The sequence below is a fragment of the Caretta caretta genome, chromosome 5, assembly GCF_965140235.1.
Source record: "Caretta caretta isolate rCarCar2 chromosome 5, rCarCar1.hap1, whole genome shotgun sequence".
Taxonomy (NCBI): domain Eukaryota; kingdom Metazoa; phylum Chordata; order Testudines; family Cheloniidae; genus Caretta; species Caretta caretta.
In genome coordinates, this window is record NC_134210.1 from 103,208,830 (window position 1) to 103,222,196 (window position 13,367).

The 13,367-nt window shown below is 35.8% G+C and overlaps 1 protein-coding gene across 3 annotated transcripts in view; it reads right to left on the reverse strand.

Annotated features, from left to right (window-relative positions):
- Positions 1–13,367, reverse strand: part of RFX3 (regulatory factor X3) — a 254,481-nt gene that overhangs the window by 60,611 nt on the left and 180,503 nt on the right. For 2 of the 3 annotated variants that reach the window (XM_048850510.2, XM_048850513.2), the window contains 2 exons: positions 11,827–12,085; positions 1,977–2,051 (listed from right to left, as the gene is read on the reverse strand). In XM_048850510.2, coding sequence (XP_048706467.1) covers positions 1,977–2,051; positions 11,827–12,085 — 334 coding nt within the window. The remainder of the gene's footprint in view (positions 1–1,976; positions 2,052–11,826; positions 12,086–13,367) is intronic. The other variant, XM_048850512.2, reaches the window with a different exon arrangement.

Here is a 13,367-nt window from a genome sequence, read left to right on the forward strand (position 1 = left end):
AGAAGTGTCTCTACTTTGACTTAATGCGCTTTGGCTCAGACCTCTGGAAATCAAAATGAAGGGTAGTTTGAGAAATAGGGAGAAAACAAAAAAACATATTACATTTCTTCCATGTTACACCAATTTGAGTCAGAAGGCAAAATAAATACAGTTTTAAAAATAGGCAAACTATAAAATAAATTCAACCATTTTCTGTCAACTTCTTATATGGGTGATTGGGGCTGTCAAGACTATCATGTCAAAGAAATATGTTTGTGTGTCCTATACAGGATCAAAGACAGAGCCCTATCCTGATTACATACTGATCTTTTATTAAAATTTGAAATAATGCCCAAATTAAAGGAACAAAAGAGAAAAGTAGTGACATAGTATAATGGGTACATGTAAATATTATTAGCAGAAAGGTATTTGTAAATAGTGCATATAACTATATACGTCTATATGTAAATAATGGAATAAAGTTACCCAAGGTAAACAGCCTATCATCTAGCTCTTCTTAGATATGATGTTAAGGATTGTGTGCTTCCATATGGGATTCAAGACAAAGTAACAGCTCTCTGTATCTCCAGTTTTAACATGCTTTGGCCCTTTGCCAAGGTTATGATCTCTTCAGAATGGTATTTAATTAACCCTGATAATGCAATTTCTAGGCAGCCTTCTATCTTCAAAACAACATTTCTTTTTAACATCCAAGATAGAATTTAAAAGTCTTAATCACATTGATGCTATTCAATCTCTCTTCCCACAATTTTAGCAGTTTCTAAAGTTGTTTTCTCTTTCACGTGTTTTAGAATCAATCCCTTATTGTTTCTTGCCATCATGATGGGAAACTTTCACACAAAGTTATTGGTTTTTCAGGTTCCGATTATGGGACATTTTCAGAACAAAATATATAATTGCTTTGGTTTGATTTCTAAATTATTGTGTCTACTGTCATGAAACCAATTGATAGTACAAAAATAAACTTTTGAAATTGAGATTTAGTTTCCTATTCTCCATTTTTTTGGTAGAAGAATAAAAAAGTGTGATCAGAGAATAAGAATCATTTTGATTAGTAGCCTTAATATGTGATAAGGAGGGAACATATACAAATGCCAAACAATATAATTTAAATAAAGCAACTTTTACCAGCTGGAAAGATATTTCTGGAAAAACTTGGGCTGGCAATTCATTTTATAATTTATACAGTAAATTGGAGATTAAGCTTTGGGCCCTTTTCCCTCTCTATACAAAAGTTACATTTAATATCTTTACCACTATATTTTAAAATGCTGTTTTTATACGAACACCCACCTTAGGCAAAAGTTATTCTTACTGAAGATTCTTTTTTTTAGGATTTGTAAATTCAGACCAAATAAAGAGGCACAAAGAGCAAAACATATCTCCAGCTTTCAGAGTAATCAATTGTTTTCATTTTTTCAGCCCATGGAGGCAACATCTTGTATAAGTCATTTAACAGAAATACCAACACCACTTTATGGACCTTCAGCATTCTTTTGTCATTTTCAATAAATTCATTATTCAAAATAAAGTAATGCCATTCTCTAAAATAATCCAAAAGATATTACATACTCATACTGCATGCTCCACCCCCAAAAAATTATTATACAGTGCCCAGATTCTTTTTAGAGGCTAATTTTATCTCAAATACCAACCCCCTGGATAATTAAGAATTTTTCAATGATTATTTTCACAATTACATTATTGTGAAACTCAGAATGTGGTAACACCTGTGGACATAATGCAGAACCTAAGAAACTAACTCAATAATATATATGTATTTAGTGACATTTCACCTGACAAAACATAGCCATGGGAGATGCTGTATAAGATTACAAGTGACTGAGAAGGGAAGATTAAGAGGCCAAAAAAATAAAATAAAATAAAATATCAATAAAACCAAACAGGCATTTAGAGACAGATTAAGCATGCAGACAAAGCAGGAGATTAGTTTACATGAAGAAGAGGCAACTTACATGGCTGTTGAGAAGAGAGCTTCTGTGAGTGGACAGACCATCAGACTTTTGCAGTGTCTCAATCGCCATTTCAATCTGATAATAGATGTCATTAAAAAAAGGGCTCAAGACAAGATAGTAATAAAAGGCTGACCAGAGAAACTTTGATAGATTGCTTAAAGTTCAACAGGAATTGCTTAAACTTCAGTCCAGGTTATTGAACAAATTCTATTAACTGCCTGATTCTGGAGTCCCTGTGAAAGCAAAACTCCCAGTAACTTTGGGAGGCATTTTGCTTTTATACACATTGAAGGATCAGGCCCTCAGAAAATTCAATTCACCCTCCTCTCTGCTCAAGAAATAAAACAAGCACAAAATTTATTTCTAAGTCACAATGCAAATATAAAAACCTTCTGAACATTCAGTATCTTTAACCAAACGCAGAGGGTGGGGTGGGGAAATACAACCCACACCCGAGGTCCTGAAGAGTTTTTCCCAAGGATATGAGAAAACCCCTTGCATAGTTTGAAGTCAGAGATATGAACTCGAGGCAACATTTTTTCTCTTTGTGCACCCAAACACCTAGAGTGAACTCCTACATGCTCTGAATTCAATGGGAGTTTAGCCATTAGATTCAGTGGTGGCTGGATTTTAGCCTTCTTCCCTGACATAGCATTTTTTACACATCCAAAGATCTCAGGAAAGTTGATGGAAGTTTGGGTGTGCACATAGTGCAGGTTTCAGCTCTGAGAAAATATTCTAATTTATTCAGAATAATTTTACCTTTTAAGATGAAAATTATTATTTTATATCACCCCTTAAACATACAGCAGTACTATTCCTAATGCATATGTGTAAAGACCCCCACCCAGTCTTTTTTTCATAACTTTGGATCTTAATGTCACTTTTGGCTGCTTCCGTAGTAGCGTTATTGAGTAAAATTACAGGGTAATTGTAGTTCTGTATTAAGTGTAACTGTGGCTACAGCAGAGAAAAAACATTGGAAATGACAGAGGCAATGAGATGTAAAATAGAAAAGCTTTCATGGAAACACCTTCCCACACCCACACCCTTTTTTAGAGTTCAGTAAGAGGACAGATAATCATGTTCACTCAGTGTGCAGTAAAAATAGCAAGAAATGAATTAGTCTTGTAAAATGGAAAAAACAAAAACATGGCATATTCAAAACTAACTGTAAGTTTAAAGACACTTATCTTTTTCCCGATAGATAATTTTTATTGAATCCTCTCCCCCCCACACATTGCCTTATTACCATACTACCCACAGATTTTCCAGTCTAATTTACAAGCATCAGTAGGGTTCATCAATACACATATGAACTGAAATAAAAAAGATTTCAGATGTCATGTATTAGACTTTACTAGCACACATGCAAAATTAACTTCTCCCTTGTTACAGTAATAATTTTATTGCAACATTAATTAAAAAGGTACTTTTCTTAATCTTGAACATTACATTTCTCTTTCGGACAGTTGTTTTTGTTTTAGAAATGCAAGCCCTTTTTATTCAGGTAAAGTGTTGAAAAGAATGTCTGATTACAAAATAAATGACATAATTTTGACAAGGCTAAAGAACAATTTTTTTTTGCTAAATTATGATAATCTAGTCTGACCTCCTACATAACACAGGTCATAGAGTTTCACCACATAATTCCTGCATCAAGCCTGTGACTTCTGGTTGAGTTAGAGTATTTCATAGATACGTAGATTCCAAGGCCAGAAGGGAACCATTGTAATCATCTAGTCTGACCTCCTGTATAACAGAGGCCACAGAGCTTCCCTAAAATAATTCCTAGAGCAGATCTTTTAGAAAAACATCCACTCTTGATTTAAAAATGATCTGTCATGGAGAATCCATCATGACACTTGGTTAAATGATGATTTGCTCTCATTGTTAAACATGTACATCTTATTTCCAGTCTGAATTTGTCTAGTTTTAACTTCCAGTCATTAGCTCTTGTTAAACTTTTCTCTGATAGACTGAAGAGCCCATTATTAAATATTTATTCCCAACGTAGGTAATCATAGATTGTAATCAAGTCACTCCTTAACCTTCTCCATGTTAAAATAAACAGATTGAGTTCCTTGAACCTATTATTATAAAGCATATTTTCTAATCTTTTCATCATTCTCGTAACTCTTCTCTGAACCCTCTCCTTTATCAACATACTTCTTGAATTGTGGACACCAGAACTAGACATAGTTTTCCAGCGGCAGTCGCACCAGTGCCAAATTACAGAGGTAAAATAATCTTGTTACTCCTACTCAAGATGCTCTTTGTTTATTCGGCTAAGGAGCGCATTAGCCCTTTTGGTCACAGCATCGCACTGGGAGCTCATGTTCAGCTCATTTTACAGCATGACCCCTAAATCTTTTTCAGAGTCACTGCTTCCCAGGAATAAGTCCCCCATCCTATAAGTATGGCCTATATTCTTTGTTCCTAGTTGTATACATTTACCCATATTAAAATGCACAGTTTGCTTGTGCGCAACATACCAAGACATCCAAATTTTTCTGTATCCTCTTAGTTATTTATCACTCCCACTATTTTTGTGTAATCTGCAAACTTTATCAATGATGATTTTATGTTTTCTTCCAGATCATTAATGAAAGTGTAAAACATAGTAGGGCCAAGAATCGATCCCTGCAAGATGCCACCAGAAACACACCCATTTGATGATTACATTGTCAGACCTATCAGTTAGCACAGCATTAGCTTTCTTCTAATACTTCCCCGGTGTTCCACGACATATTGAAAATCAATATTAATGATCCAGCAAGCTCTTCAGCTAGCTCTTTTAAAACTCTTGGATGCAAGTTATCTGAATCTGCTGAGTTTAAAATGTCTAACTTCAGTAGCTGCTGTTTAACAGCCTCTTGAGATACTAGTGGAATGAATGTGACTATATCATCTGTTTTTCCCCCAAATACAGAACAAATGTTTATTGAACACTTTTGCCTTTTCTGCATCATTATTGATATTTGGTAATTCTACCATTTCCACTAGACCAATACCATTGTTAGGATTCTTTTTGTTCCTAATATACTTTTTAAATATTCCTTCTTACTGTCCTTAATGCTGCTGTCCATAAATTGCTCCTTCTGTCCCTTTGCTTCCCTTATCAATTTTCTATAATTCCTAGCTTCTGATTTATATTCATTACTAAGAACTTCCCCTTTCATCCACTGGTTATATATTAAAAAAAAAAATTATAGCTGTTTTCACACCCCTTCTAAACCAGGCTATGTTTTTGTAAGTCAATATGGCCTTCTTCCTTGATTCTGGGTATGTAGTAAAGTGTTCTTAAAGAATTACCAATTATCATTCACAGTTTCCTGATTACATTATTCCTCCCAGCTGATCTGGCTCAATTTTTTTTATCTTTGTGAAACTGTCTCCTTTAAAGCACGAAATATACATCAACTGTTCTTTGAAAAGGAAGTGGTGCTAGTGAGGTGAGTTAGGCTGACAGGCTGACCTGGGATCAAAGAGGCCTGAAGCAGCAGTGATCATCTCAAGAGAGAATAGCCCAGACTTGAACAGACAGAAAAATTAAACTTGAGAGATTCTGTCAGGATTCTCCACAGCAGTAGTGGAGCCTTTAACAGATTATAATGAATTTTGCTAAAGCAGACAAAAAAGAAATGGAAGCTGGAGAGATGGAATTATTCTAAGCATGGTATACCAAAAGCTTTTTAAATATACCCTCAAAAGAAATACAAATTATAAAAATAAATTAAAAAATCTTCTCTGAAGAAGATTGTCTCTGGAGTCTTCTCTGAGTGTCTACTTTAAAATAAAATATAAATAAGCCTTAAAAACCTATTATTTTTCTTAAAATTGATCAATTCAATTACAAAAATAAGCAGGATCAATCACAATCAAAAGTTTATAATTGCTACTGGACAGAAAACCTGGTGCAATTGCAGATCCTTAATATGTCTGAAACCACAAACGAATATACATATTGGCTGATTAATATAAACTTTGTTATATTATCATTTTTTATATAAGGCATGTACATACTTAACATATTAGGCATGGGTGAATATCCAGAATGTTTGGGGTTTAGATAAGCATCTAAAAAGTTAAGTTTTTTTTCGAAAACTCATTCAAACTTTTAGCTTCTCCTCTCCAGCCAGACAACTTTCCCCAATAGGCCTAAGCTTCCCACCTGACATAATCCAGTCTTCTGGGAAGAGGACTAGTGGCTATCTACTCTCCTTTACTGGCATCTTAAAAGGGTGGCCAGCTCATCACTCCCCTCAAATCCTCCATTAAGCAATCTATTGGGTGTGCCAGTTCTTTCTCTCCCTTCTTCTGCAGAAAGACCCTAAACTCTCCATTGGGTTTCACTGCTGTTGGCTTTTTCACAGTTTGTGGCTAATATATCTAAGAGTATACTACACTCAGAAACACAAATCTTCAAGCTCTCACATATGGACTTGTAGATCTGGCTTTGTGTATGCCTCAATCCCAAAGGGAAATGTCATTATCTCCCAGAATTTAAGCCTGCTGGGTTCAGTCCCATAGAGAAATCAGAAGCGAGAAAGAAAAGAAGTTCATTTCAGGCTATAAAAACACTCCAAAAAAGCTGTGACAAAATATTTTATCTGAATCAGTTTGCCTTCCCCTAGTGTGTACAGCTATAAACTGCCAACTTAAAAGAAAAAAAAAAAGTTATTTCACCTAGGAATGGCTGAATTGTTTGGATACATTAAAACTGATCCCAAACCATCACCCAAAACACAACCACCCCAGAATAAAATAAAACTATGACACTTTATAAGTTTATATATTTTTTAAAATAATTCTAATTGTGCCATTAACATGGTGTATTACTACCATTGGGCCACCTTTTTTGTTTGTTAATACCCTTTCTCCTACCCTCAGATGCCTAGCTGGTGTGGTTTTGTTTTTTTTAAATAAGGAGCATAAGCTCTTTCAGATATGAACCATGCCTCCTTTTATGTTTGGAGAGTGCCTAGCACACTGTGATTCCAGAAACAATAAATAATAAGTATGGGGATTCAAAATATTTTTAGTTATTTGCTTTGTTTTAATTTTATGTACTTTCTGATTGAACTAAAGGATCTACACTACGAAAAATGTTCCAGCAGTGTGAGTGGAAGACTGCTTGCATTTGGTGATGCCTTTTATGCATGGCACCACATTACTTGCTGATCAATCCCGAAACTTGTTAGAAGCAGCAGGACTGACAAACGGGAGCCTCTCATTGGCTAACAGGCATTGCAACACACTTACTGTTAAGTAGTTAAATAAATTGTTTTAAGTTTTGACATCAGAAAAATATTTGTAAAATAATTCTCTTTTATCACAGGGAAAGTGCATATGTATTTGAGTATGGGGAGACTGTCTGGAGATTCAGGTTCTATAATTTAGAGGCTGTTGATATTCCTATTACTTTCTTATCTTTACTGAACCTCTGCAGCCCTCAGCAACTCCTACCTCATTCTTCTACCACCTTGGATGGAACATGCAACCTTCTTCAATATCACTGTAAATACCAGCATAACAATCAACCAGTAACAGGAAGAGAGTTCTGCAACAATGCAACTGGAGTCTTTTCTTGACTTGTCCAAACACTCAAACCAAATGTACCAATTTTACTATGTTATTAATTTCAACTGAACTTGGCCTACCCTCATATCAGCATCACACACTACTGCTGCATCTCTGGTCTGGCTGCCATAAGTTTTTTAGTACAATAAACTATTCTTAATAACTAGGAAAATGCAAATTATTACAGCTAAACAGAAGAGCTAAGTGTTTGATGGAAATAAGCAATGCCAATGGAGGAAATGTAATGAGTAACATGAATTCTAACAAACTTTCCTCATGCATGCCAATGTATCCCTCAAGTATATTTATGAAAGAGAGATTCTCAAAAGTTCACAACTGGTAATTAACGGAATTCCTGCTGTAACCTGAGAAGGGCACTGTCAAGTATTGTGGACTCAATATTTGTTTTGTAAAAGTTTTACAAAAGCAAATATGAATATATTTTCATGATCCAAAACAAAATATGATTTTATTTTATTTAAACAGTCCTCAAACATTACAGGAGAAAACCAGCAAAGTGTGTACCAAGGAATGCCACTAGACAGCTGGTGATCACATGGTTGCCAAAAGCTTTGATGATGTGATATGATCGCCAATGATGAACATAAACTGAACATCCAGCCAGATTACCTTAATGATTTAGCTAGATCTGCAAGAAGGCTACATCCTTGGGATTTGCCATGATGGATGATGATTATGATACATCTCAAGATTATGCTGATACATGAGAAGAAGCATAAAGTGAAAGTGAACAAAAATAAAAGAAAAACTGTCAATGATAGTCTATTTTTGTTGAAGAGCGCAATAAGTAAACAGACAGCAAATCTGAAGAAAAATAAACTGGATTTTTTTAGATTTTCCCCCCCACTTCTAATAATCTAAGGTACTGTGAGTAACACAGGTTATTTTTTTTTTAAATTGACTTTTAACTTGACAGCATCCCTTTAATGTCATATTTTGACACCAAAACCAATCTATCTAATCTTTTTTTAAAATCAGGACTAGCTAAAATTTTTTTAATAAAACTAAACTGTTAAGTTCTACAGAAGCTTTGTGATTTGATGAATGGGGATGAATGACAGCAAATAAAGTTGCTTAGTGCAAGTGACAAAACAGAATTAGATACAGATATGACAAAAGTGATAGAGGTTATGATGTGCGCACACAAATGGCAATAAGCAAAATTTTAGTTGCTTACATTTCCTTTGTCTCCTTGTGAAAATTATATAAATTCATTCAAAAGGCTTGAAAAACTTTGCTGCATATTTATCACAATGACAAACAGCTTTGATACACGTTATTTAGATCACTCAAAAGAATTCTTTAGACAAGTACAGAAAAGCGTTATGATGATGCAATTAAGATGAGGGTCACAAGTGAAATGAGTTCTAGCTATCTGAGCTTGAGTCAGCAATGCATATAAAAACACTGTACTTTATTGCTAAAGATTGGCTGGTATATTATTAACTTCCAAGTAAAATTAAAACTCAGTAGGTATTTCAGATCAATTAACAGTTTGAGCTGAACCTTTTACATTTCAGTCAAACGCTTGTATGTAATCAGTTGAACCCATATATACCAAGTGCCCAATGTAATAAAAAAAATTCATACACCATTTAGCAATTTCCTGCTTAACATTTTAGCAGCAAGAAATGCATTTGCAATTTATTCAGTTTCCTTAACCAGACACTCAAACAAATACAAGGTACCTTCTGAACATGGGGGAAGAGGAGAAATATTATTGTAGTGATAAAAGAGCAATTTTACAAATACAAAGTATTTTTTCTGCACTCCTAAAACAAACGTGCTACGGTAATGTACACAGGAACACACTATATGCTTAAGACAACTTTTTTAAACACAAACAGCAAGAGCAGGGGAATTGAGATAGATATTTACCTTAAAAATATATTTTATTTTGCAAGCCAATTGTTTCTGTTCAAAATGATCACAAAACACAGAAAAAATATTGCTTGTCTTAATGTGTTAAAATTATAATTGCTGGAAAAATCACATTTTAAACTGTCTATGCTCTTAAAAGACGCATTGTTTCAAAGGCAATGTGTCTTATGTAAAGCAAAAATTAACCTGGCAAATACAATTGTTGAATTGTAGATTATATTATAAAATCCTTTGTAAATATAGAGACATGCTTCTCCATATTTGGGCAAAAATTCTAATTTGGTTTTCAGTTGCAAAATTTAACATGGGACTTTCAGACTAGTAAAAATTTTCAAGTAAATCAGATTTCAATGCAAGTCCAGTATTCTTCACTTTTCTGAAATATTTTTTTCAATTATGTTTGCTGTTTACATTTAATCAACAGTTTGCCCCCGCTGAGCTCATCTTTTCCACTTATTTTATTCTGCTGTCACTTCAGACTGCTGAACTTATGACATATTATTTTATATGGTAACAGAACGGCATCAGAATGGCATCATCCTATTAAACAAGATTATATCTGTGCTGGTAGGATCAGGTAGCTTTCTTGCTACTGGGTTATAAAGAGGGGACGTTATTATTCAAACGTAAAGCCATTAATAATAGCTAAGAGAACACAAGAAAATATTTGCCATTTAATTTTTTTTCTAGAAACATCTGTTGTGGAGATGACCCTTCTCTTCACTTTTGCCTACAGGAAACTACTCTAGTTCTGCACCTATTTTTTAATCCTAGGACACATACTAAACTGGCTGTAAGACCAAAACTGCAGAATTTCTTCAATTTCATTGAATTGGGCTATAGAAGGAACTAATGCAAAATGTTCTATATAAAAGCCATGAAAAGGAAAAATATATGATCAGAGATTTTTTAATTAAATAAATCTGATTTATCAGTGATACTCCTTTAAGAACCACCTTTTAAAGTTAAAATACTGTAAATGCTACAACATATAATCCTTTTCCTTTAGTAATCAAAAAACATGCATATAAAAACTCCTGCTGCAGGCTGAATCTCTGTTCTCTTAATTTTCCAATATAACATGACTTAGGCTATGATTCAGAATTCTTTACGTTTTTTCTTTTCATTCATAACAGTCCTCAATAAAAGAATTTACAATACCATATAGTGATGGCAGTTTCAATGTTAGCGGGAAATATCACCTTTTACTTTTAATAACCCAGATTGCATTTAGTCCTTGTTTATATTAATGCAATTAATTGTTATTTTACAAGATCATTTGAATTATCTGATGCCACAGTAATGGGCTCATCATTTCAAATGCATGCAGCTTCAAATGTTGACATATTATTTGTTGATTTTTACTGATTTCAGCTGTCTCCAAAACTAAAATCCCTTAGTTTTTTAGTAACTTTTTGCACTAATATATAAATACTATTTAGTCATGCTCCATCTTGCTTGTCCTCTTCTCCTGAGGACATTTTTCAGTTTGCTCTTTCTACTTCACTTTCCATAATTTCACTTGTCCTTTAATTTCTAATGTCCATAATCGGGGCAGAATCTCCTCAAGGAGTAGGTAAAAAATGTACACTAGAGCTATTCAGCAAGGATACAGTAAATATAAACCAATTTTTCTTAATTAGAATCAGGACTGACTAAGTTCTTAAGGGAAAGGACTATGTTTGCCTTGTTTGTCTATATAGGTTAAGGTCACCCATCACTGTAGTAACAGAATGCTTCTTAGTATCTATATTTAATACACCTAGTACAATGAGGCTCTGATCCTCAGAAGATTGGGGTCTTTGGGAGTTACCAGAAATATAAAATAATAATTGGGAATGACCAGAAATAATAAATAATAATAATAAATAACAAGCAGAACAATACTAAAAGTTAATATAGTGGAACAATTCAGAATTAGTGGTGACTATTTTGAGATATGATACAAAATAAATACCAAAACTGGATTTAGAAAATGCAATGAATGCAAAGAAGTTACATATATCTGTAGAGTTAAGATATTAGTTATAAAATTCAATTATATAAACAAAGTGTTCCTTGCAAGGTAATATTTTGTTTCTTTTTCAGAAAGCATAAAAACATATGTCCAACAATTTAAGGCCCTGATCCTGCAAATACTCAAGCATGCACACAACTTTATGCACATGAACAGCATAATGAACTAAATGGAGTTCTTCATATGCACAAAGTTAAGCACCTTTATAAGTGTTTGCAGGATGGGGATCAAAATTACTTATTTTTTCAAACACATTATTTCGGTTACAAGAAACATACATAGTCATAAAAGAGCACAACAGGGACCAGGAAACTTGCTCTAAAAATTTATGTAGTTCTGAATACTTACTGTAGCTGGGGAGGCCCGCATTGTATGAGTCACTGAATGAGCAGAATTTTCCATTGAATTGCCAATCAGATAGGTCCCTCCAGAGCTGCTAATGAGTTGTCCTCCTGTGACACCCATTTGAATCCCTCCAGAGCCCACCATACTATGAGATGAGACCACTGTTGTCACTTGTGCAGAACCTCCTTGAGTATCAAAGTAATTCCCCCCGGTGTTTTGGCTATACATCTGGGTTTCTGTATAAGGGTAAGTTGTTGTTCGGCTTTAGGAAAAGAAAAAAAAAAAGGTATTTATTTGTCTTCTTTATTGGGTGAGTGCAATGTTAACACTGTGGAAATGAGTATACAATCAAATTAAATAAGACTGGTGCACAACCCATGCACTGACAATAGCATTTTGCAATGTCTAAGCATTGAGTAATTGACTTCCATGACTAAGTATTGAAATAAGTATTTTTCCCCAATATGGATCATCAGGTGGGCTTGAACTCCAACCTTTCAGATCCTCAGCAAAACCAGGGCCCTATTTGGCAATTTTAATTTTTGTCCATAGAATTTGCTGCAGAATTCACCCCCTTGTTGCAGGATTGCATCCCAGAATCTGATTGATTTTCAGTTGCATTTTTAGACATTATTATTGCAGAGAAAATCTCAAAAATGTGAACCGAGTTTAAACCCAATCCAGTGTCATCTGTCTGCATCTGCGGAGAACATGAAGCAATAGCTCTGGGAATTGTGACCTACCCCAATCATCTTAATCAGAGGCACTTTGAAATTCTGTGGCTGAGCAATTTGGCACTTTCCCAAGTTGCCATGGAATTCAACTTTTTTGTCACAGAATTCACCATATCCCTGCAACTGTGCACCTGATACTTTTCTTCCTGTCTGTGTCCCTACTAGGGTTGCCAGGCATCCAGTTTTTGACTGGAATGCCTGGTTGAAAAGGGACCCTGGTGGCTTCGGTTGGCACTGCTGATCAGGCCGTTAAAAGTCGAGTCGGTGGCGCAGTGGGGCCTGGGGTTAATGCAGGCTCCCTACCTGCCCTAGCTCCGCGCGGCTCCCAGAAGCAGCCTCCAGGTTCCTGCAGTCCCATGGCACATGGGCGCCCAGGAGAGCTCTGCACGCTGCCCTGAGCATCGGCTCCCATTGGTCGGGAACTGCAACCAATGGGAGCTGCGGGGGTGGTGCCTGCAGGGCCGCAGGGAGCTGGCGACCACTTCCTGGGAGCCGAGGTAAGTGCCGCTGGAACCCCGCAGCCCCTCCCCCACCCCAACCCCCTGTCCCAGCCCTGAGCCCCCTCCTGCACCTGAAACCCCTCATCCCTGGCCCGACCTCAGAGCCCACACCCCCAGCCAGAGCCCACTTTCCCTTCCACATTCAAAACCCCTCGGCCCCAGCCTGGAGCCCCCTCCTGCACACCAAACACCTCATCCCCAACTCCACCCCAGAGCCCGCACCCCTCCCGCACCGCAACCCTTGCCCCAGCCCGAAGCTCTGTCCCGTACCCTTAACCCCTCATTTCTGGCCCCATCCGGAGTCCATACC